This window comes from Coffea arabica, chromosome 7c, assembly GCF_036785885.1.
Source record: "Coffea arabica cultivar ET-39 chromosome 7c, Coffea Arabica ET-39 HiFi, whole genome shotgun sequence".
Lineage (NCBI taxonomy): Eukaryota > Viridiplantae > Streptophyta > Magnoliopsida > Gentianales > Rubiaceae > Coffea > Coffea arabica.
The window spans coordinates 4,076,840-4,102,435 of record NC_092322.1 but is presented as its reverse complement, the minus strand read 5'-3'; the positions used below and the strand labels follow the sequence as shown (position 1 = coordinate 4,102,435).

At 37.7% G+C, this 25,596-nt stretch overlaps 3 protein-coding genes across 5 annotated transcripts; 2 read left to right on the top strand and 1 right to left on the bottom strand.

Annotated features, from left to right (window-relative positions):
* Nucleotides 1-2,098: 2,098 nt before the first annotated feature.
* On the top strand, nucleotides 2,099-15,440 carry LOC113699074 (histone-lysine N-methyltransferase CLF-like). 3 transcript variants are annotated; one of them, XM_072057234.1, is made up of 17 exons: nucleotides 2,099-2,506; nucleotides 6,489-6,590; nucleotides 6,684-7,006; nucleotides 8,052-8,213; nucleotides 8,897-8,981; nucleotides 9,152-9,298; nucleotides 9,414-9,461; nucleotides 9,622-9,693; nucleotides 9,828-10,552; nucleotides 11,088-11,244; nucleotides 11,339-11,559; nucleotides 12,006-12,137; nucleotides 12,962-13,064; nucleotides 13,815-13,862; nucleotides 13,931-14,059; nucleotides 14,167-14,244; nucleotides 14,342-15,440. In XM_072057234.1, the coding sequence occupies exons 1-17, from the start codon at nucleotides 2,438-2,440 to the stop codon at nucleotides 14,531-14,533; spliced, it is 2,793 nt and encodes a 930-aa protein (XP_071913335.1). In that variant the 5' UTR covers nucleotides 2,099-2,437; the 3' UTR covers nucleotides 14,534-15,440. The 3 variants fall into 3 exon arrangements, with proteins under 3 accessions (XP_071913335.1, XP_071913333.1, XP_071913334.1); XM_072057232.1 differs by lacking the exon at nucleotides 2,099-2,506 and adding an exon at nucleotides 5,296-5,720; XM_072057233.1 differs by lacking the exon at nucleotides 2,099-2,506 and adding an exon at nucleotides 5,298-5,720 and having other exon boundaries at nucleotides 12,974-13,064.
* Nucleotides 15,441-16,117: 677 nt separating this feature from the next.
* Nucleotides 16,118-20,424, top strand: LOC113698655 (PI-PLC X domain-containing protein At5g67130). The gene is made up of 9 exons (XM_072057231.1): nucleotides 16,118-16,493; nucleotides 16,609-16,731; nucleotides 16,834-16,971; nucleotides 17,086-17,184; nucleotides 17,276-17,579; nucleotides 17,677-17,900; nucleotides 17,975-18,061; nucleotides 18,443-18,806; nucleotides 19,889-20,424. Exons 1-8 carry the CDS (start codon nucleotides 16,326-16,328, stop codon nucleotides 18,623-18,625), a joined length of 1,326 nt encoding a protein of 441 aa, XP_071913332.1. The 5' UTR covers nucleotides 16,118-16,325; the 3' UTR covers nucleotides 18,626-18,806; nucleotides 19,889-20,424.
* Nucleotides 20,425-21,880: 1,456 nt separating this feature from the next.
* Nucleotides 21,881-25,122, bottom strand: LOC113698656 (F-box protein At5g67140-like). The gene is made up of 5 exons (XM_027218542.2): nucleotides 24,840-25,122; nucleotides 24,524-24,670; nucleotides 23,744-23,879; nucleotides 22,514-22,612; nucleotides 21,881-22,267 (listed from the first exon to the last, which is right to left on the bottom strand). Exons 1-5 carry the CDS (start codon nucleotides 24,932-24,934, stop codon nucleotides 22,058-22,060), a joined length of 687 nt encoding a protein of 228 aa, XP_027074343.1. The 5' UTR covers nucleotides 24,935-25,122; the 3' UTR covers nucleotides 21,881-22,057.
* Nucleotides 25,123-25,596: the final 474 nt, after the last annotated feature.

The window sequence follows — 25,596 nt, the reverse complement described above, 5'->3', positions numbered from 1 at the left end:
TATTTTAGGGTCGAATGTTCTATATTTTTCCCTTAAACTATAATGTTACTTTTTTAAAAATTTTTAGTAGAACTGGTGTTGTTATTCTTATTATTTTTTATCAAAAATGAATATTTCAAAAAAAAAATCCACGTTAAAAGGCCAGTACTACTTTGTTTTTTATTTAGTGGTTTCATAATTTAAATTCCATGAATGGTACCATTCTTGATTTTTTAAATCCACGACATTATTTTTTTTTATTTTTTATTTAATTTTGCTCTTTTACTTAGGATTACTAAGTTAAAAGATAAAATATTATCATTTACTTTTACTAAGTTTGGAAATATTTTTTTCTTTATTTACTCTCCCACTAATAAACTCCAAACCAAATTCCTATATAAGTAGAGTCACTTCTTACTTTTTTAAATAAGAAAGACATGGAAGTCACTTCTTACCTAGGAAAATGTGATTTGCACTCTATTTTTTATTATTTACAATTTCACCATTTGTTTTATCATATAGTTTAATTAATAAAAACTACATGATTAAAATGATTATTACAGCGTGAGTAACAAAAATGGAGTGTAAATAATCTTACTTATTTAAATTAATAAGAGAGCATGAAAGGATGTTATATTTGTTATCTCTTGTTATAGTTTTATAGAAGTTTTAATTGGAGTAGAATCATAAATAATACAAGGCAATCGGAAATGTGATAGGTTGAAGTTCAAATAAGATAACATGCACATGAACCAAAAATTTTAAATGAAATGATTTTAAAAAGTAATCAAAAATTTCAAATGTGAATGGTAGATGTGGAAGTTAAGAGAATTATATTTTATAAATTAAATTAAATGTGAAATGCTAGAAAAATAGAACTGATAGTGGAAAGATGTGTGGAGGCTTGTTGCTAAAAATTTATTTTCAAATTTATATAGATATAGATTTACCCAAAAAAAATAAAGGAACGAAAACAAAAGGGAAAACGAGAACATGTCCTGTCCAGAACTTGGACCATTTTCTTTTGCTCCCAAAGCAAACAGCGACACGTCGGGAATAATTCAAAATATTGGGCCAAGCATCAGGTTTTCCCCCCAAAATTACTCTGTCCTTGACCCAACCTACCGAAGTTCGCACCGAACAAGATGAAAAAAAAAAAATACTAACAAAAAAGGGAAGAGAAGCCGGTCTCACCCTCCGGTTTTATTGCTCACTGTATTTCTGCTACTGCACATATTTCCGTTCCCCGAACGACAACATTACCCTTGGAAACCCAATAAACGCGATAGTTTTTCATGCTCAAATGGAAGTGTCCTATCAAAATTTGTCTCCACTAACCCTTTTATAAGAATTTTTGGTGTGCCAATGATTTGGAAATCAATTTGAATAGATAGTCTTTGGTAAGATGACTTGAGGATTCAGTTTTCGCTCCATTCAATTGTAACAATAATTAAAAAAAGTAAGTTTAAGGGATAAAGAACTAAAAAATTATAATTGCATAAGAAATGAATCACATGTAAAACAGTGAACGACACAGGTAGACCTGGCAATTATACCCAAAACCCAAAAACCCACCCAATCAATCCACTAATTTCAGAAGTTGGGTTGGGTAAATTATATAAACATGATGGAATGATTAATCTTGTCCATTAGCACAAAATAAAGAGAAATATGAAGTGCTTATTAAAAAAAAAATAAAAGTATTGATAACTTATCTCGATAAAAAAAAACTACATAATATATATATATATATATATATATATATATATATATATATATATATATATATAAAGTTTAAGAAGCATATGTAAGATATGATCGGTTTGACTTGCGAAACGTGTGCCTTTAAAATTCTGTAATTTTTATAAAAAGGAAAAAAAAATAAGAGAAAGGGTTAGAAGAATTGTTATCTTTCTAGATCTTATTGGAAATAGGACTACGGTTTCCATACAATCCAGATATACCCAATCCAGTTGCATGTCTTTTCTTTGATGGACAACTAAATACACACAGGAAGTTTTCAAAAGGGCAATGTTGTATTTCCGCAAACAAATTGCTCTGGCAGGATTAAGTTTGTCCTGTCAATATCACCTAACCTCAGTTTTAAATTCATTATCCTTACGCCTTCGGCCCTTCCTGATTGGAATTTTAATTCAATGAAAAAAAAATGAAATCCTAATCATCGCATTCAGAAAACGGCCGCTGGGAATAGAATAGTTGACAATATTAGTAAAAGACGAAAAAAGAGCGAAAAAGATAACCAGAATTCTTCCTTTATGGTCCCCCGACATCCCTCTCTTAAAATTCAGCATGGCCTAGGGTTTTAAGTTTAACTTTCAGCCCACCAAATCCAAAAATTTCCTGCCGCATTGGTCTTGGCGTTGAATGAATCGGATCTTTGTTTGGAGCTCCATTGCAGGATCCTGCTCAACGTCGGCGGACAACTTTGCCACCGGCAATGTCGGCATCCAAGGCATCCACCTCCTCTTCCCCCTCCGGATCCGACTCTCTCACCGAACATCCTTCCGTAATGCTTCGTCCCATCGTAGATAATTTCCTTCTCATACTGCATTAAAGTTCTCATTATCGCCAATGAGATATTAGATATTTATCTTTATATATTTTCTAAAGGCGTGCGTGCATTTTTGCAATCTGGGAAGGCTTGCTAATCGATTTTTCCTTTCTGTTTTTCTTCGGCATAAGGTTGGATTGTGATCATTCATGATTAATGTTGATCAGGTGTGTTGAACAAGTAGAATTGTTAGCATTTGTAATTAGGTTGTTATCTTAAATGTGATGTATATTGGTTAACTTCTAGTGTTACTTAATAAAAATTACAAGCTGTTTACTTTTTCCTTTTTCTGTGTCATGGCCACGCCTGCGTTTTTAGGGTTTGAGCTGAACTTAACTACGTGTATTGATTTATACGGAAGGCTCACTTACAAGCACCGACCAACAGCATGCTAATTTGGAAATGTTTTAATATGTTTTCTTTGTTAAGTTATTCAGAGGAGAATGTGCTTGAAGCTATGTTCAAATCCAGATTAACCTAAGCTTAGAATTGTTGATGAATTTCCATTGCTTGTTCAAACATTACATGCAACATCTCAGAATTTAACCTATATTCGCTCAAGGGAGGAAGAGTGAGAGCAGAATGTGAACTCATCTAAACGTCAAACCATGTCTCGAAGCCCATCCTTTTCATCTAAAGTGCTTGTGACATTTCTTATATTTTACCTCAGGTTTAGGCATTTCCTTACATGTTTATTATTTTATAAAATTTGTGGTTATCCCCTTGTAATACAAAAAATTTTTGAGTGCATAACAACCAGAATTGCTGCTAGCAAAAAATAAAAGACATGCAAAGTGGCTGCTAAAGACTATCATTCGGTCTTTGCCGAGCTAATAACCATAAATACATTCTTATTCTTTATTCCATTCTGGATTTCTCAATCCCTATGAAATTGTCTTTCAAGTTCGTCAATCTGACCTGAAGTTTCAACTCCAAACTGGAATGAGAGAAAATTTTCTTTCAATTTTTTTCTCGCTGGAAAATTTGTTCTACCAACTTTTGCATGAGATAGATCTCTCTTTAGAGCTGCAGGCTAGTTTAAGTTGAAGAAGAACTAAAGAAACGATAAGTTATCCATAAAAATGGAAGGACAAGGGTGATCATTCAGTTTATTGGGATAGAAATAGACTATAAAAATGATAAAATGGGTAACTTAGATTCATTTCCCCTGATAGTCATTATATATTTCAGAAAAGTGTCCTTTGAGTGTTTGAAATGATTTTTCTTGCTATCCTTTTCAAGCTATTCCATGCTTTTCTGCCGCTTATGTTTTACTCTCCATCATATATGACTCTCTACTATTCTACAAAAATAGATTTAGAATAGCAAGTGTTAATTATGTTGATTTCATAATGTACGGGAAGTGTATGTAACTTATCTAAAGGTCTAAAAAGAAAAAGGAAAAAGTGAGGCGTACGTAACGTTATTCATGATATGAAACTGGAAGGTTGGTCACTGTAATTTAGAAACCTTGAAAATATGCTTATTTCTGTGCAAGAAACCTTGCTAGAGGCACTACAAACATTAAAAGAAGGCCAAATCTTTATTTTCAAAAAGGGAGAGTATAGAAAGGCAAAGTTGGTAAGGGTAGTTAAACTATTAAGAGGTTCATTAGTCTCTCTTTCCTTTCATTGTTATCTGTCAACTTTTAGACAGAAAAGAAGGGTTAGACATTAAAGGTTCAAATAATGCCTCAAAGCTAAGTCAGCACATAGAACTTAAGTCCATCATTTCCTTTTCTTTTTGTTGCAAATGTATTAATGTAACCATTTGCTAGTTTTAGGCTGATGGCCAACGTTAGTTTACTTGTGTATTTTGATAGTCTTGGTATCCATGATGTTTCTGTACTCCTATTATCGTGTTTGACCCTCCTAATGGTTTCTCACAGCAATTATTTTTCATTCATCATGCTTTTAGATGTACTTAACTTCTGTTCTCATCAACATGTTTGAGATCTAACTCCATTTCTTTTCAATTGAAGGTTGTTGTCACCATGCAATCTGTTACAAGAGCAATGCTTCAAAAAACAGAATGTGTACTATTTTAAACTATCATAAAAACTTGAATGGATCCTATTCAGATTCTTTTACTATCTTAATCATGTAAAAACTCAAATCTGTTATTTTACATGTGGCCATTGTTGACTAGTTTAAGCGGTCACCATATTTTCCACTGCTCCAGTTGTCAAAAAAAAGACAAAAAGAAAAAGTGAGGGAGAGAGAGAAGAGAAAGAAGAAGATGCAAAACACTCGATTGTAGCTTTATGTTTGTATGAGAATATCCTTTTGATTCTTTCTGTTCCAGGTTCTCTTTATTGTCACTTAGTTTGTAATTTTTGCTACTCATGTTTTTTGAGCTATTTATTTAGTGATGGTGTTGCCATCATTGACTACACTTAACCCCTTCACGAATATTGATGATATAAATATCACTTTTCGGGCTGCCCAAAGAAGGAAAAGAATTTCAAAAAAAAAGAAGAGGAAAACTAAATGAGTTTTAGTTGATATATGTTTGTATGAGCCTATTCTTATGATTATTTTTATTCAAAGTTTTCCTTGCCCTCATCCAGCTGTTACACGTAAATGCACATTCTTGGTAGTCCTCTCTCTCTTTTGATACAAACATAAATAATCCTTGTCAGATTTGGAACTGATGTAACGCAAAATTAAATAAAAAGGTAAAATGGGATTTTGTCATAATTGCCCTTGCTAAGATTATATATTAAAGCAGCATCTTCCTCCTGCAAGCCCCCAACACCATCTTGCCGTCTGTGCCCTAAAGATTGGAAGTCTATCTTGCCAAATCAGATCTGTGGCTCTCTTGCTCAGATCCTTTATGCATTTTAACTTGGATTTTAGATTGATGATTGTCTAAGATAGATCTATGTCAATTGTTTCAATTAGAGGCGGATCTGAAGGTTGATTCACAACCTTCAGCGTTGGCAATGCCAGCTTTTATGGCATCTGCCACTGTTTCTGCCCACCTATCTGACCTTCCTAATTACGTTCAAGGGTCTGGCCATCATAATGACCCTCCGAATGAGACTCAACGATCTGGTGCTTCTGATGACCCTTCCCATGGCATTCACCCCTCAGACCTGCCTGATGACCCTCCCAAAGATGCTTGGCGATCTGACCCTGATGATGACCCTCCTGATAACCCTTTAGCAGTAATACAAAATGTTTATCTAACCACCTTGTTTTGTAAATGCTTCACGTACTTTTGTTTTGGTTATATGCAACATGATTGTTTATATGTCTATTTTGGTAAACCTATGCATGGTGTCTTTTTCCATCTACACATTTTTTCTCTTGCTTTGGTCCCTGCCTTCTGTCTGTCTGTCCATCTCTCCCAATTTTTCTATAGTTCTTGTATTGCGGGATAGAATATTAGGAGCACAGGCACTGAAATTTAAGGAGCTAAACAACAATTATCAGCTGGTGTTGGAATTGTAGTCTATTTCAACTTTAGATTATTGCTTAAGATTTGTTGGCATGTATTCTATTGGATACATTTGATTATTGCTTGATGAAATTGGCATAATTTTGCATGCAGCTTTTACTTGTTCACATGTGATCTTTTACTTGTTACTGTCCATGGTGTTTCAGCAGTTTTTGACAATGAGTATCACCTCTAAAGTAGTCATGCTTGAGTTCCTTCCTCCTCCACTCCTCATTCAAGATTTACCATGGACACTTTCTTTGTTTTCCTTTCCAAACTAGAAACTTAGTTTTTTAGTCTTAAGTGTTTGTGTGTGTGCATTTTTTCTTTTGAGTTATTGCCATGGAAGACTATTGTCTAATCTGTTGCATATATCTGTTGCATGTCTCCTTATATCATCCTATGAGCAATCTTTTTTTAATGATTTTTTATATCCATAGTGTAGCACATGGAAATTTATCATTTCAAGAATCCTGATCTTTTGTTTAATAAACAGATTGTGCTGGTTGATGCAAAGACTCCAGCTGCTCTGGAAATACAGGCAATCATTGATGTTTTAAAGGAACAAGTAGCCTCTGAACGCACTGTTTTTGTAAAGGTGCAACATTGATTACTTTAAAATATTGATTAAACTTTTTAGTCTTTTGAGTAAAAGATTGAGAAACATTCTTGTCAAATTGTGCTTTTCCAGAGACGAATGGAAGAAAATACACAAAAATTATTCGATGTAACAAAAAATCTATTTAAGCTGTCAGCAGAACGGAATCCTAAGATTAATGGCACAGATCAAGCTGTAGATTTGTTGGCCAAGAGGCAGAAAGATGCAATTGATATGCAAAATGGAATCAGTACCAGCAGTGGAGATAGTGATGGTAACAGTCCCCAAGAAGATGGATATGCTTCTTCAGCAATTCTCTTAGGATCAAGTATTGCAGTCAAGAATGCAGTCCGTCCTATTAAACTACCTGAAGTGAAAAGATTACCTCCTTATACCACCTGGATTTTCTTGGACAGGTGTGGTAAGATTGTCTTTTGCAGGAAAGAGGCAGTGTCCATGTATAATTGTGCTTAATCCTTTTCGTTTTCCAACACTCTTTCAATTGAGAGAAGTTCTTTTCCTCTTTTCTTGTTATTCACAAGATGGTAACAGAGAATGAACAACTTTTTCTTTTTCTTTTTGTTTTCCTTTTCTCTTTTTTGGGGAAATTTTAAGTTTAAGCAGTCTATAACAATTTTGAAGTATAATTTGAGTCACTTAGGGATTTTTCATCATACTCATCTTGTTTTGATTCTGCTGCAAGTCATTGATTTTGGTGGTAACTGGTACTTGTAGCTTTTCCAAGCTCCTGCTGGACAATATTTGAGTGCTTTTTGCCATATGACTGTAGTAGTTGAAATGAGTTGACTGTTCTATGTCACTCAATAAGTAGAACGTCCAGATCTTCTGTAGTTAATGCAATTATTTTGTGGTGCCTGACATGCCCTGTTTTTCTGATTTCGGAACTCTCTCAAGATCGATTTGTGCTTAGAGATATCTGCTTATTGTGTTACATGCTGCATGTGCTTTTTGAGGTGCAGCTTTTTTTTCCTTCACCTTTAATGACTTCATAGCTACTTAACTGTCTTACAGTTAGATCCGAGTCCAAGTTGCACTATCTTAGTATGGAGCATAGAGGAGGCCTCATTTGTTTTAATTAAGATTGTAATTTTTACATGTTTTTAGGCGTATTTATGAACAATATGGGATTAAAAGCATTGTCATCTTATATGCCTTCTCCACTGTCATGCAACAAATGGCTGGGCATGCAATGCTTTTATTTCCTGTCAGCCATTGGTTCGATTATTTGGCTGTCTATGCGTCTCTGTCTGTGTATGATTGTGGATGCTTATCGAAGCAGACTGTGAAAGGGTTGTACTTTCTGATATTATCTTTCATCATTGTGTAAATTTTTTTTTTTTTTGTAGTTTAGGGTGCCACTCTATTGTTGCACAATTATCTTTTTTGTGTTCTGAATGTTGCTTCTTCTTCTTTGAACTTCTGTGCTAAAATTTGATGTAGAAATCAGAGAATGACAGAGGATCAGTCTGTAGTTGGTAGAAGGAGAATTTACTATGACCAGAATGGTGGCGAAGCCCTAATTTGCAGTGATAGTGAGGAAGATGCTATCGAGGAAGAAGATGAAAAGAAAGAGTTCACAGAGTCTGAAGATTATATTTTGCGGTTGGTCTTTATGAATTATCTGATATTAATTGCACAATCTCAATATGCTGTTATAGACTTTGTGATTGTAACTTACATCAAATATATTGCTTACATTTCATTTTAATATGCATTAGCCATGGTTTTGACTTTTACTGGGGACAAGATGCTGAAAATTGTTTTCCATTTAACTGCTAATAGTGTAATCTTTTAATTCCAATTATCTTTCTTCCAATGCACTTAGACAGCAGGGCAGGACGGAAGGCCCAATTTCTGCAGTAATAAATCTCACACTGCTTTTCATTGTGTACTTTATGGAAATATTTGCAGCTTTTTAGCTGTTTTTATGAAATGGAATCCATCTCGCCTCGTTAACAGGTCCTAGAAGGAGAAAAGGTTTGGAAAAGATTAACCGTTTCAATTTTAAAAAGAATCTGCGTCTTTAAATTTTCTGTTGAGCTCTACACTTTCTTAATTAGGTGCAGAATTTGGGGAAAGAAAGCTGAGCTCATGAATAGTTTAAGCTGCCCTTTTTGGAACCTGCTTAGAGTAGTTGATTTCCAACCTGGAGTTATTTCCTGTCAAACTGCAGCTCTGAAGTCGTTTCTTACTGACAAAATGCATTGTTGTGAAATCTATCTTGCTGTTTTTATGATAGATATTATAAGAGGTGCTGATATGTCTTTTTTCCCACGCTTTACCAGAATGACTGTCAAACAATTTGGATTTTCCGATGTTATCTTGGATTTGCTGGCTCAGTGCTTTTCTAGGAAGCCTGATGAAATAAAGGTATGTGCTGGACGTGCGAGATGGGTTCTTAGTCCTAGTTTAATTGGGCTTCTTTAAGATCCAATTGTCTAACTGAAACTGGTCATAGTGCAAACTTTGGTCCAGCTGTTTCCCATTTGTTTTCTGCTTGCTTTTTACAGAGATAAACCACCATCAAACATCTTGTACAGGCAAGACATGAAGATCTTGTTAAAGAAGGGAATGATATGGGTTTTACTAGCAATGTGAATGTCGATGGGTCTATAAGTTCATATCTCGACAAGAATCTTGATGCTGCTTTGGATTCCTTTGACAATCTATTTTGTCGTCGATGTCTTGTATGCATCTTGTTTAACTGTTCTCAAATAATGGCTCTTTAACTAATCATTGGATTGCCTACTCCTTAATTAGGCTACTAAATGTGATTTCTTCTTGTTCTTTTTCTACCTTCAGGTCTTTGATTGTAGATTGCATGGATGTTCACAGGATCTAATATTTCCTGTAAGTGAATATATCAACATCTCATTTTTGTGACCCTTCCAATACCAACATAATTATCTCATTGCTTACTCCTGTAATTAGGCTGAGAACCACCTACATCTGATTTTTGTAACCCTTCCAATACCAACATAATTATCTCATTGCTTACTCCTGTAATTAGGCTGAGAAACCACCTCCATCATGCTGTCCAGATGCAGAAAAGGATCCCTGTGGTGCAAACTGCTATCGGCTGGTTATTCTCTCTCTCTCTCTCTCTCTCTCTCTCTCAGTTCCCTTAAATTTTGTCTAGGCACGTATGTTATCCTGTAGTTAATCTTTACAACATGTCTGTTACCATTTGTTACCAGTAATTTTTATTCGCTTCAGGTTTTAAAATTGGAAAGTGATGCATCTATAAGATCTCCAGGACAGGGAACTTCTGAAGAACATCTGTTCCCGCCATCTGATGCCAGTGCTCAGATGCCTAGGAGGAAGAATTTGGGCCTATCTGTGAAAATGAGAACAAAATCATCACAAAGTGATGGTACTTCATCAAATGCAAAAAATATATGTGAAAGCAGTGACTCTGAGATTAGACCTCCAATTGAGGTTGCAGATGCTCAGCCTTCTTCATCGCCACCGAAGAATAAGCTTGTCAAGAGAGGTGGTACACAGAAAAGGAATAGCAAGCGGATAGCTGAGCACATGCTAGTTTCCATGAGGAAGAGGCAGAAGAAAATGTTAGCTTCTGATTCTGATCCTCTTGAAAGTGGAACTCTGGGTTTTAAAGATTTAAGCCTTCAATCTAATTCGCGGAAGGAAAATGGAGATGAAAGTTCATCTTCCCTGAAGTTGAAATCTCCAAATGCAAGAAGGCCTCGCCGGATATCTCCGGCTTTGGACAACTGCAAACCTCTGCAGATTGAGACTTCTGGTTGCCCACCAAATTTGGTTATGGATAACCAGCCTGTCATAAGAAAGGATGATACCTCCAGGAAAAATGACTTGCTTGCTTTGGGCTTGTATCAACATGAAGTTAACGATGATAAATCCTGGAAACCAATTGAAAAGGCCTTGTATGAGAAGGGTCTAGAGATCTTTGGCCGGAACAGGTTGGTAAATTCAACTCAAGTATTTGATATTTTTTAATATCTATTTTCTACCTCTTGCGTATCTTTTCTCAAGCTAAACTTGGAAGGTTTCTTGTGTTCTTGTATTTTCTTGTGTTTGGGACTCTATTTCCTGGACTTATATGGCATAAGAAAGTATAATTCAAATTTTTTGTGCTCCTTTTATTCTGGGGATACTGAGAATCTTTAAACTAGCAAGACATTTCTGCAGCGTGTCTTATGGTGAATAGTCAAGTGTCTTGAAGGAAATGATTTTTTTTCCAAATGGAGCTAGTTGCAGTAAATAATAGCTAATCTGTGTGTTTTACTCCACCCACTATGCGGTAAGTGAATGACGAATCTTTCTTGTGGTGGGTTCTTGAAATTGATATGTTTATCTGTAGTTGTCAAATTAGAATACTTTGAGGTCATTCATTTGTTTGTTGTGGAGTTTATCTTTTAGCTTCTAATGGTTTATGTCTAGGAGATTGCATTCTTTATTTTATTAATTCTCTGATGCATCTTTGATTTGTCACAGTTGTTTGATTGCTAGAAATCTGATGAATGGTTTGAAGACGTGTTCTGAAGTTTTCCTGTATATGAATAGCTATGATAATAAGCTAATCTCTCAATCTGGTGATGGAGCAAATGCTCTAATTGATGGTTATTACAAGGTTGATGGCAAAGAAACCATGGTTAGTACTTTCGCTTTTGCTCATCTCAATGTTGTATAACATTCTCCAGCCTATCATAAAATGTTTACCATATTGAGTCTGGAAAATGAAATAGGGTAATGGAGTTCGGAGAAGGTCAAAATTCTTGCGTAGGAGAGGTAGAGTTCGACGCTTAAAGTATACTTGGAAATCTGCTGGATACCATTCAATTAGGAAGCGAATTTCTGAGAGGAAGGATCAACCTTGTCGTCAGTACAACCCATGTGGATGTCAATCTCCCTGTGGAAAAGAGTGTCCCTGCCTTGTAAATGGAACATGTTGTGAAAAATACTGTGGGTGAGTTGTTTTTCCTCTGCAAAATTCTTAAGCACTCTGTTAAGGATGAATGGGCAAGTCAATTCTTATTCATACCTGTCAACAAACAGATAAATTACAAAAAAGAAGAAAACATGCCCAACTTCTTCCTCCTCAGCATGAGCTGTTGGTGAGCTACTCCACTAGGGTAGATGTCCTTGTCAAGTGTGGATGCTGTGCATTATAGTAGGCTTTTTTGCTTGACTTATTAAAATTTATCAACTTGTGGAGAATACAAGGCAATTGATTATATGGCATAAAATATTTGGGTTAGATTCTTATCAGACAGTACAGATATTTAGGAAATGAGATTTACCTTGTTCTATCCTATGTAGTGCAAGGTTTAATTCCAGGTAACATTATTCTTGCTGATATATTTCACATTACAATGAATCCTGTGGATGATATACAATTATTTTCTATTCCAGATGCCCAAAGAGTTGTAAAAACCGATTCAGAGGGTGTCATTGTGCTAAAAGTCAGTGCCGAAGTCGTCAATGTCCTTGTTTTGCTGCAGATAGGGAATGTGATCCTGATGTCTGCCGAAATTGCTGGATCAGGTTAGCATCTGATTGTTGGGTGATTATGCTTTGACTAATGTCAAATATAATTATTGCATAGAACTTCATCTGTCCACTAAAGTGGCACAAAATGGACATATGGTGGGTGCTTGTCTTTTGTATGTTAGTTTTGCTGGTAATTGGTTATTGGGACAACGATTTTTGTTTGGCTTATTAGAAGCTCAAAATCTAACTATTGTGGACAACATCACATGATGCACCTCATGGATGATGTAAATACCAGGACAACCGCTAAGAAACTTGCATTTTTTGTATGAGAGCAAGTATTGTACAAAAATGAAGTGTCATTTTAATAATGTGCTGCCCCCTGAAAGTTCAGTTGCTAGTGCCATATTTAACTTTTGCATCAGTGTGTGGAAGACTCGTTTCTTCCTGATCTGTTTGTTAAGCAGTGATCAACATTGACATCTTTTCAGCAGCCATTGTCACTGACTCATTACCATGGAAATACTGCTGTACCTCTAAATGGTAAATGTTTATTCAGTAATTTATGGGTAGATACTGAAGTGGGGATGACAAAATGACTTATTTGGATTGATAGAATGACTTTAAGCTGCCTTCCTTCTGAATTCTGTATTACCAATTAAATTTCTGTGATTTGTCACAACTACAAGTTTCTCTTCGAGACAAAATGACTTATTTGGATTGATAGAATGACTTTAAGCTCCCTTCCTTCTGAATTCTGTATTACCAATTAAATTTCTGTGATTTGTCACAACTACAAGTTTCTCTTCCAGTTTGTGGGTGTGAAGTGATCTCTTTAGTCACCGTTCCACATTTGACTCCTATCTAAGTCACTTCAGTTTGCCTTGCAGTTGTGGTGACGGTACTCTTGGGGTTCCTTCCCAAAGGGGTGATAATTATGAATGCAGGAATATGAAACTTCTGCTGAAACAACAACAAAGGGTAATTATGACTTAAATTTCATTTTCATGTGTGTACGTATGTGTAATGAGCACACACAATATACGTGGTTGTCATTTTATCTGACTTTTTACCAGAAATTGTTGAGGGAGAAACATTTCAAACATGATGCTTGAAACAATTATTCTCTCCTAAGGCCGTTGATCAAGCTTCCGCTCAATCTTACCTTATTCTTATTCTACGTCAATCATGATTTAGGGGGTGCTAAGTCTAGAAAACTAATCTTTTTGGACATGTCTATTATTGATGTTGCTGTTATTAGACTTGCTGCTGCTACTATTAAATTCTTTCCTAGTTATCATCTTAGTGTCCTGATTGAGGGAGTACATGGTTCCCATAGACTTGCTACTACTAGAGGTGTCAATCGTACTTACTATTGGTTTCTCCTTTTTCTTCTTCTGAGTTGTTCTTCACTGACTGCTTTAGAGTTCTGGTTGCAGATCTATTTGTTGCTTATTTTGGTGGCAAGTCTGAAGGATGTTATTCACCAATAGTAATCTGCTGCCTAGGAAAAATTATTGAATTGAATAATCTGTCATTAGTTCATTTATTGTGAAGCATTATGATAAACTTGAACCAGAGTACGTTCACCCAAAATAGTTTTCAAAGATATATATTTTATTGTCGTCTCAGATATATCTAGACTTCTTGGGGATATGGGACATATTGCACCATCAAGTTTGCTTGACTCATTAATCAGCATAACTGGTACCATTTTGTTGATTATTATAGGTTTTACTTGGAAGATCTGATGTATCTGGCTGGGGAGCATTCCTGAAGGTACTATCTTGGCATATGACTTTTTTGTCATCTTATTTTTATTGGACTTACCATCATTTGCATTTCAGAATAATGTTGCAAAACATGAATACCTTGGGGAATACACTGGTGAATTAATTTCACATCGGGAAGCTGATAAGCGCGGGAAGATATATGATCGTGAAAACTCATCTTTTCTTTTCAATCTCAATGATCAGGCATGACTTCTGGTGTCCCCTTCAAATCTAAAATTTTTGTGGAAGGATTCTATCAGTAAATTGTTTCCTTTCTGGAAAGAGCATAAACTAATATTGTTTGTTTTCAGTTTGTGCTTGATGCTTTTAGGAAAGGTGACAAGTTGAAGTTTGCCAATCATTCTCCCGATCCTAATTGTTATGCAAAAGTAAGGGTGAAAAGTAAATGCTTGAGGGCAGAGGGAGTGACTGAGTTGTGATGTATTGTATATATCCTGCTCTATTGATTTGTTAATTCTTTGGCAGGTCATTATGGTGGCTGGAGATCACAGAGTTGGTATATTTGCCAAAGAACGGATCAGTGCCGGAGAGGAACTCTTTTATGACTATCGTTATGAGCCAGACAGAGCTCCTGCATGGGCAAAAAAGCCCGAGACATCTGATTTTAAAAAAGAGGATGGCGGTCCTTCAAGTGGCCGTGCTAAGAAACATACATAGTAAAGCATTCGTTTAACTTGTGCAAATTGGGATTTTTGTCATTCTTTTCCTGACAGAAACATCATATCCGGAGCAGGCCTAGGTGCAACTTCTGATCTTTGCTGGCGAGACTTTTGACTGGCATCTGCTGGATTACCTTAACAGATCATTTTTTGAACATGACTACCCTAATGAGAGAGAGTATAGGCTTACTGAATCAGTCCGTCTCTTCTTGTTAGATTAGGTTTTTGTGTAGAGAGCAAATGCTCTATGCAACTCATTTGATGTATTTTTTTCCCTCATATTTGAGGATGTTCTTGGTCAAAAGGAAAAGAAATTTCAAAAGCAGGAATCCTTGTGCAATTGCAGACTTTGTTATAGTAATTTCGGCATCAGGACTTGACAGCTGATAAAGTAATAGTTTTTGGTTGCTCCGCGGTTTTGGTGTTTTTGGTTGCTGCCATGTTGTGCTGGTAATGTTTTCCATGCGGCATGCTTTGCGGTGGGCTGAGTTTTGACATCGTTTAGGTTTCAGATGCAGCGAACTTTCGTTCAACACAATGACAAATGTTCGATGGCAGTACATCCACAATGTCAACGTTTAGGTTTCAGTTGTTGTTATGAAGGTGGCATCATTTCATTTAATTTACGGTCGTAACGAGAAGCGGCCCCGTAACTGTGATAACGGGTCCCACTGCTTGAAAGAAAAGCAGTAACAAGGCAGGTGATTGGTGGTGACGGACCCTCGCGACGGCGTGCTGCTATATCTTTTCCATTTAATGGTTTCTTTCCTTTGCCAAGTTCCCGGAGAGGGAAAGGGTTGGAGATGATCGTTCTCCTCTCCACCTGTCCTTTGTAAAACTTGGCAGCCAACATTTTCATTTTCTTGATCAGTTGTATAAGCCTATTCGGTGTCTTGTTTCTTCAATCTTCGCTGGGTCTGATATTTTGTAGTTCATCTAAAGAACCGATCGAAAATAGAATTTCTAACTAATGAAGGATTCAACGTAGAAGCTAGAAGTGGACTACTAAACACAGGATTTTGGCTGTTGATTATTTAACAGTTTCTGAAGTAGTGCACAAGGGAAGAGCTAAATTCATAGTTTCGTCGCAGCCATTAATGACTTGTAATATTAGTGCTGAAATTCGTCAATTTAGAGTGAAATCATGTAGATTTGAGCATTTCCCGCTGTACAATTCTATGATAACCATAAAAATGTTATAGTGACTAAATGAAATATATGGAGACTTTGTGATAGGGACTTCGGTCTTGTGCTATCCTATCCGATCATTAGCTGTATGAGGTAAATCAATTCCTAGAAAGTAAACCATTCTACGGTACCAGGCTGACCATAATTCCACTTTACTTGTTTTAATGCCAAAACTAGTTTTATTAAGATAATAAATTAACCCTCTTCGAAGCAACCCAGTATAGTTGCCATTTGCGAACATAAAAACTTGCAATTGCAGTAAAATAAGTACGGTAGAAAATATTATTTGACATATTATATCCAAAAAAAAAAAGAAAAAGAAAAAGAAAGAAAGAAAGAAAAAGAAAGGGAATCCTAGAAAGTAGAAATTAGACATTGGGCAATGATGAAACTAAAGCCAAGCCAAGCCTGCCACCTGAATGCAAAATATGGCGCATCACACGTGAAATACCAAACAACTACTGGATGGTAAAATCAACTATAGGCTGTAGCTTTGCCGGTACCTTGACTGTAGCTTTTAATCTTTTTTATGTCTGTAAAGAATCTCTGTCAGCGTCGCATGCTGGCATGTTTCGGAGTAATTCTACTGTCACAGTATCAGTATGAGGAAGAGATGCAGCAACATCAACTTCATCAGCGGCAGCAGGAGAGCTCTTAAATCCTTCGCTGTTACGGGAACCCAAAACCATCCGTTTTATCTTTTACTGGTGATACTAATTGTCCCTGTCGCCTTTATCCCCGCTACTGCTTGCTCCACCGGCAATTGCCAGGTTTAGTTAGTCCCTGCTTTTGTTTTCTTCACTATATGGAAGTGTGACTGTACAGATCCGTACAAGTTCAGCTTTGCCTTTCAGAATTTTAGCTGAATTTTGCAAAATTTGACAGCTCCTGGACTCTTGTACCTCTGCAACTGATTGTGGGCCTGGCTTATATTGTGGAAACTGTCCAGCAGTGGGAAAGACTCAACCTTTCTGCACCAGAGGACAAGCTACCATCCCTACTTCAATTGTAATGATCCAATGCCTTATCCCTTTGTTTCTCTCTTTTCAAGACTCTAGCAATTATGTTTTCTAATTTAACATTACCTGTTATCTTGTACAATCTGATTAGATCAATGGGCTGCCATTTAATAAATACACATGGCTGGTGACCCACAATTCATTCTCAATTGTGGATGCCCCATCTTTAACGGGTGCTCAAAGGATCACATTTTACAATCAAGAGGATACAGTTACTAATCAACTCAGAGTATGCTCTTATCTTATTTCTTGCTCATTCTTCACTTGGATTAAAAATCAGATTGTTATTACTGCATCTGGATTTTAATTTGTGGGTCTTGTGTTTTTTCCTGCTGGTCTTTAGAATGGAGTGAGGGGATTGATGTTGGACATGTACGATTTCGAGGATGACATCTGGCTCTGCCACTCGTTTCGTGGCCAGTGTTATAACTTCACTGCCTTTGTAAATCTGTGGATACTCTGTTCATGATTTGAATGGTTTTGTTTAGTGTTGATTATATATCTTGTAATGGGATCTCTTTTATTTCTTTTAGGAGCCCGCGATTGACACCTTAAAGGAAGTGGAAGCATTCTTGAATGAGAACCCAACTGAAATCGTTACCATCATAATTGAGGACTATGTCCATGCCCCCAAAGGCTTGACAAAGGTATTCTCGAATGCTGGGTTGGACAAATATTGGTTTCCGCTTTCCAAGATGCCCAAGAAGGGTGAGGACTGGCCCACTGTTACTGACATGATAAAAGACAATCACCGGTTGCTAGTTTTCACTTCTGATTCCTCCAAAGAAGCTACTGAAGGAATTGCTTATCAGTGGAAGCACATGGTGGAAAATGAAGGTATGATGTTGCATGTGGCTTTCACTTCTGATTCCTTGTGAATGCTGTTTGCACTTGCTCCGTGTACTAGCAATTTACTAATTCGTTATGGTTTCAGCCGGAGATCCTGGTGTGGTGCCTGGTTCATGCCCAAACAGAAAGGAATCAAAGCCACTCAACTCGAAAAGTGCATCCCTTTTTCTACAAAATTACTTCCCTACTATTCCAGACCAAAATCAGGCTTGTAAAGAACATTCAGTTGCCCTTATTGATATGATTAACACCTGTTACAAAGCAGCCAGCAATGTCATACCAAATTTTTTGGCTGTCAACTTTTACATGGTACAGAATATTTAATTTAGGGAATTTTTTTAATTCTGATAGAGAACTAAACATTCTAACTGGAGCTGCTGCAGAGGAGTGATGGCGGAGGTGTTTTCGATGCTGTGGATAGGATGAATGGCCAAGCATTATGTGGATGCACTGTTATCACTGCTTGTCAGGTTTGATATCATAATTTCTGCAGAAGGTCATTGTTTCCTTTATGAAAACAGTAATAAGTTCAGGGAATACACACATTTCACTCGTTCAAGTATTGATTTGGTTATCAGACTTGCAAATCAATTATATTGATAATTGGGCTGTCAAAAATATTAGGAGACTTATTTTATCCCTTCACAAACACTTCATAGACCAAATATCTTAATTCAACATGACCAGAGTTTAAAACCATCGTTTTGAATTTTTGGTGATGCTGAGATAGGGAAATTTCAACAAGACATTACAATTTATCATGTGCACTCAGTTGCTAATGTAGCATCCTTAATTCTGCTACCCCTATAGCTCTGAAACTGAAAGATCTGAAAATTGCAAACCCCTTGCAGGCAGGGGCATCTTTTGGAAGTTGCAAGAATGTTCCCGCGTCTAATACAACTCCAGCTACTACCAGTCCTGCTGGAAGTTTTTCTGGGTCTGTGCAGTTAACAGGAGCTGTTGCAGCAATCCAGCCCTCCCGTGTTATGTCTACATGCATCTATTCCATGTCCATCTTGTTGTTGCTATTATGACCAGACAGAACATTTGTTTGGTGTATTAGCTAATGCAGGGGCATTGGCTTCTACTTTACTAGCCTTAAAATAGGAGTATACTGCAAGTTGTATTATAGAGGGGAAGACCACAGGAACTCTTTCAAGAAAATATTTTAAAGAACCAAGGAGTCAGCTTTAGAAAGAACAGCAGAGAATCCTGGTATGTTTATTATTACTTGACCTCAAAATATTTCAACTGAGGCTTTTCCATTAATATCTTGTGGATCATTGACTGGACTCTGCAGCTTTCAATTGTGGTATGTTTTGGATAACCAAAGTTTGCTCAAGTGTTTGTTTCACTTAATTACATTGTTTTCATTCTCTGTTTGACTCTGCTTGCTTACATAATAGTTTGATTTGAATGTAAAGTATGATTATGAATTGATGTGTTCATCATATCAAATTCCTGTATTCTTCAATCTTTAAAGATCTCATGCATAAAACACTGCCAACTTGCAGCAATGGACAGAAAATACTGTGTACAGGAAAACATAATTCGTGTGTGCTTAAGATTTTAGATCCTTGACTTCCAGAAGATGGTCTATGGCCAAAAACTTAGGGCCCAGGGCAGCAAGGTGACCTTTGAATATCAAAGGAACTACAGTGAAAGGACATTTTACTATATGAGGAGGAGATTTTGATTCCTGGCATACTCTGAAATTCTAAAATTCTCTTGCGTATATCTTTCTTGAAGTCTTTTAATCCTTCTATTTTTGGTTCAACTTGTGGTCCTGACATGCTCTGAAACTTGTTATGCTTCTCCACTGGAGCCAGTTTTGGAGGACAAATGTAGAACATCTTTTCATGTTAACCTTGGATTGATACACCAACAGGGTCAAGCCCATTCATCTAGTTCATGCTCTTCTTAGCGCATTAAGCAACATAAAATGGTTGAGTTAATCAGGTCATTTCCTTATAAATTCAGCAAATTGTGGTCCTTTCTTGTCTGTGACCTTTAGCGACTAATATAAACAAAATTCGGGTTCATTTCTAGATATATGCTTCATTCTTTTACTATAGGTGGAACTTATTGCTTAATCTATCCCAAGAAAGCACTTTTGTTTATAATTTGTAAACTTTTCTCGTACAGCAACCTTAAGAACGGTCTTCTCTGTCATTGTACATCACTCGCATGTTTTTCGGATGTATTTTTTTTTTTTCATAAAATATCAAGTATATTTGCATGGAATTGCTGTATTTTCTGGAGAATATCTCCCCTGAATGAATTCTTTTCATTTTCAGGCTTTTGTTTGGGGCAGTCCCGATGTAGTTGCAGAATTTGATAGGACGTGAGTTTAATGGAACCTCTTATCTGCTGAGTTCTTTTCCAGTGGTAGGATTTCCGCTGTCTATAGGTCTCCTAGCCTGCAACCATTTTCTCAGCTTGGGTGATTATTTTGCGCGTTTTTTCTTATTATTCTTCTTCTTCTTTTTTCCCCTCTTTAATACGGTGGTGCATTTCAACATAATCACCTCACTTCGGGCATGCTTGTCATAAAATATGGAGGATTGCCTGCACTTTTATTGTCTGTCCACTTGAAATCTTCTTCTGGAGAGCTGCATACGGTCAATTGAAAAGGTCAACGTAACAGTGAACGCTGACTTCCTTCGTACGAATTTCTTTTCTACGCGCGATGACGGGGGATCTGAAGTTCATCATCAACTGTATATGCAGACAAGTTTTAGGAATCTATCTGAATTTTAATCTCCGACTTCCCTCTTATTTAGTCCTTGTACGGGAAGATTATTTACTATTTAGCATGCATCTTCGCCCTCCATTCGGTTTCCAGTCGCCACCGGATTCTTTGATTTCGCATGGTAGGTGTCGTATGGTGACTCCAACCTCATAGCGTTGAGCGGGACGAGACAAGTAAGTCGTGTAATCTGTGTTTAATACTTTAATATTTGGTAGGGTTTTAATAAAACTTCCAAGGGACCAGCACGGCCGCGCTCCGGCAGGTGGAGGGCAATCAAATTTAAACTCAAGATCTCTATAATAATCCTTAGGATCTCAACCTTAAATCAAAGTTTGCTCGGCTCCTGAATAGTTAACTGAGAGGGCAAATTATCTTATTGGCCCTTTAACTCTTTGTCCAGGTAAAATTAAGCCCCTCAACTATTTTTTGATGACTTTAAGCCCTTGAACCTGTAAAAGTGGAAAATCGTGGCCCTTTTACCCAATTTCTCCGGTTTTGCAACCGGAGGACCAATTCACACGCATGCAAGTGTGCTTCTTCAAAGGGCATTTTTGTCCGCCTGTTCTAATGGCGTGCGATGGGGGCGCGCGATGGGTTTAGTCGAGCGAAATGGCGGCGGGCTGCTCGCGCGAAGGGAGAGGGGGCTCGCGACTGTGGCTTTGGGAGTGAGCGGCGGCGGCACAGAGGCTGGGGCGCGGCCGGCTGGGGTTGCTGGTGAGATGGCGGCGCGCGACTGGTCAGCGGCAGAGGAGCAACAGCAGATGCAGGGGGTTCGTGGGAGCAGCAGATCTGGTGGCGGAAGAGTTTAGCTGGGGCAGAGGTGGCGTCTGGAGTGATGTCGAGCTGGTGGTGGGGAGAGCGAAGCGCGAGATCGATTTGGAGCTGGCGGCGAGCACGGGCGGCGGCACAGAGCAAAACAGAGGCAGCGGGAAGAAGAAAGAAGAAAGAAAAGAAGAAGAAGAAGGAGGAAGGAGTTGTGCCCTTTTTGTTTAGAACAGGCGGACAAAAATGCCGTTTGAAGAAGCACACTTGCATGCGTGTGAATTGGTCCTCCGGTTGCAAAACCGGAGAAATTGGGTAAAAGGGCCACGATTTTCCACTTTTACAGGTTCAAGGGCTTAAAGTCATCAAAAAATAGTTGAGGGGCTTAATTTTACCTGGACAAAGAGTTAAAGGGCCAATCAGATAATTTGCCCTAACTGAGAAGCAGTTGGTGTCCATGTACTTGCACCATTTGCCAGATGTCAAATCAGAGAGGTGTGACAAGATAGCAGACCACCCCACAACAAAAACACAAAAAGGAACAGGTCCCATGCATGGTTAACTGAGAAGCAGTTAGTGTCCACCATGTATTTGCCAGATGTCAAAGAATATGATGCAATGGCATGAAGATTGCATTCGTTCCCGTATTTCAAAGCAAAAGAACAGTCCCCAAGGAATTTAAGGATTCCTGTACTAGGAGACTCTCCATACCTGATCCCTTTGGGGGCTCATTCCTCGCACATATCATAATGCATAAAATTAGAAGATAATCACATCCCAAATCTTCAATTTTGTCTGGAGCAAACAATCATTAAATACAATTCACTGGCGGGCCAATGCCATGTTTATTAAACTCAGAAGATTACAAAGACAAGTAATCTGTACGACATTGTATAAGTTGTAGGACAGACAATCATTACACACTTGTATCCCCGCATCCAGTCGCTTCACCTTAAAAGACAGGCCACATAGAAACTCTCTCAACGTTCACCATTCCTTTGGGTCGTATCTGAAGAGCAGGACTTATGGTAAGCAAACCAACAAAGCAATCCAATGGAACCCTCAGACCCCAAACATTTATGGACTCCAGCTTGCGACATTTATTTACAAGGACTACAAGTCCCTCCTCAGTCACATGGCGGCAGCCCCACAGGACAATAGTCTGAAAAGTATTTAGACACGAAAATGACATTAGGTAGCTCCTAACTTTGAAGAATGGTTCCGCCCTAAATGCATATGAGGCGGAAGCTCAAATCTTACAAGCCGGTGACCTACTTCATTTTGTTTACTTCTTCTTTTTTTTTCCTTTTTTTCTTTTTCTGCACTTCTATGTGCATGTTTGTGTGTTTTAGTGTGTCTCTGAGGCCTATTGTGGACGGGTCAATGAGAACAGATTTTGTGGCTTTACCTTCAATTCTTGACAGCTATCTGCAACAGCAAATAAGGATGTATCTGTGATAAATGTACCACCTATATTTAGGTGTTGTAAAGAAGTAGCTCTGGAAATCTGCAAAAAGAAGATCAAATATCGAATTTGATGCACAAACATGAGATGCAGAAAGATAGAAACACCTATTGCAATGCCATTAGCACCATTATCCAAACGTTGACAGCCTGAAACACAATCAACCAGACAGCAAAAGCCTACAGAGTTTATCTAAGGGCATCAAAAGCCTATCTATCTTTACTTAGTAGAACTCTCCAGATCAACACAACAAAGGGAATCAGATAAGAAAAAGGCGAAGAATAAACAATAGATAAAGTGAGGAAGCCACCGAATATAATTACACAGTTATAAGAGATTATAAATGAAATGCATTATTTCTAACTCAAAGAGAACCATAACTTGAGTCTGTCCCACAGTGGTATTGAAGTCAAGCAGATGGAAGGGGCGTCTGACAATGATAAGCACAGTACGTTTTAATTGAAACCCTCATGGTGTCAAATGCAAGACAATGCACCATACCAGGTGATGTCCTAATGTCACACAAGGTGCCACTCTGGACATGCAAATGTTGACAGCATATGAGATTCCAAATTTTTAAGCAACTGAAGATTAATATATGGACAATGGTCAAATTTATTCCCGCATCACCTTTAACGCCATTCAGATCAGATTTTTTCCCCAAGCATTTTTCCCCTACCTGCTGTCTGTTGTTTCATTGGACAGTAAGCACAGTTTTGAAGCCAGATGAAGATAAGGATCACCGCTCTCTGCAGCTACTCCTGTGCTAAGCACATAATTAATTCTCTAAGCCATTGTAATTCAGAAGACTAGATTACTACTTCTGAAAGGAAGGTGCATTGTTTTCCCCTACTGCAGTGACACTAGCTGAAATCCCTCCAGTAATCCCAGCTGATTTTAAAGACAACTCAACAGAAGCGCAATCTCCATTTAACATTTAGAACTTCACAGTTTCTTGTTGCTATACCTACTCGGTTTAAATCCAAAAACTATAATCGGAGATCAATCAGCCAAGAAAATAAGCTTTTTCTAGTAACAGCAATAACAACTACCGCAACAATATTCGAGATGACAGAAGCAGATTTCTATACAGCATCACATGTAATATGGTGATTATTCCATATCAACTGAGAATAACTACTACTTCCAATAAATGAGAAAGAATTTACCCACCAGTTGGATAACACCTCTATCTGTGATTCCTGTTGAACCCCACAAAGATATCGAGGATAGGTTGCTAATGCACTTTGCAGTAGCTAATTGGTAAAGCCCTTGGTCGGTTATCTGGCAGCCCCATCGGCTCCTAGAACTGAGGACGTTAAATAATTATAAATTTTGTCAAACTGCATTGTTTTTTAGGTAAACAATGAGATGTTTGTACAAACAAGAATTCTAAGCAAATACTACTGCATGATATAAAATTTTGATTGCATTGCCCAAGAATAATTTTTTTCCTTGTCTGTTCCTAGGATTAAAGCACCAATTGCAGCCTAATGCCAGACCATTAAATGAAAATCAAGCTAGCAACTTACTTCATCATTTGTAAACACGGACATCAACAAACTGTAGTAATTATTACAAGTAAACCAATTACAGTTGCGACGAGGGATGGGTCGGGTGGCAGGAGGAAAGAGTATAAGTGAGAGGTATCGGGTTCGAGACCTCCCACCTACGTGTAAAAGGAGAAAAAAAAAACCAATTACAGTTTATGTGAGTAAATTTTTCACAATAAAAAACAAATATCCAAGAAAAACCCAGAACAGGCAATCATCATTGTCAGCAAGCGCACAACTCTTATTATGTCCCTACTTTCCATCACCCAAAAAAACGGTTCCTACTTGAATTACCCATTCCAATCTTCTTACAACTGGAGAATTTGCACGCAACAAAGATTACCGCCGGTGGGGGGGGGGGGGGGGGGTGGGGGGGGAAGATAAGGAAGATGTACTCTACATGTCAAGCTCCTTGAGACTGAAAGCAAGGCAAACGACGCGTGTGGTGGAATCGTCGTCCATTTTCCAACCTGAAAAGCTCAGCTTATCCCTCCTCGCCAGCGATTCCTTCACCCCCTGCCTCCATTTCCGGCTCACACTGCTCGCCCTACTCAACCAACCCCACATTCCACACATATAAAGTCAACAAATACGAGTAAGTGCCTTTCTTTTCCTTGTTCTTTTTTCCCAGTTAAAGAAAAAATGCAAGAAGAAAGAATCCAAGAAAATTACGCTAGCAAAATTCAAAGGGGGGGGGCGTGGGGGAAAGGACATACTGAGCCAAATCTTTGAAGCAAGTGATGAGGGTAAATATGTGAGCCAACAAGTCAATCGGCAGCCGATCAATCTCCCCCTCCTTCTCCACCTCCATTTCACCAATCCCCTCCAACGACGACGACGACGACGACGCTGTAATCAAACAAGTTTTGAAATACGTGGACGAGAGAATTGAGAAACCCGGGAAATTGTATTGTCCAGCTGTATCTTACAAAAAAAGTATATAGCAAATGCAGGCGCTGGCACTTTCCAAGTTCAGATACGTACACGTCAGGAAATAAAAGAAGAGAGAGAAAGGGAAAAACTGTAAGGTGTGGTCATGTTTCCGTCATCTACTTTCCAGTTTCCATGCGAGAGCAGTAGCTTTGATACTTTTCTTCTTTCTTTGACCAGAAAAGGTTAATTAGATTTACCTTCCCCTTAAGTTTGATCAAGCTACAATTCGAACCTTGAGGTTTGGTCAAATAACACATAGCCCCTTCTCTCAGACGGGATAGAGGGATGAAGTAAACAGAAGTGTTTAAAAGACATAAACACCCTGATACTTAATTGAATGAACAACAAACAAATATTGTAAAAGAAAAAAAGAACACAAATATTAGAAATTCATCAAGCTTTCTATCCATGGGCAAAATGTTTCCTAAAGTGATGATCTTTTGCATTTTCATGCTTTAGCATTGCCTCACACCTAATCTAAAAACAGCCTAAAAATACGGGAAAATGCCGATTTTCATCCTCAAATTTTGGGATAATGAC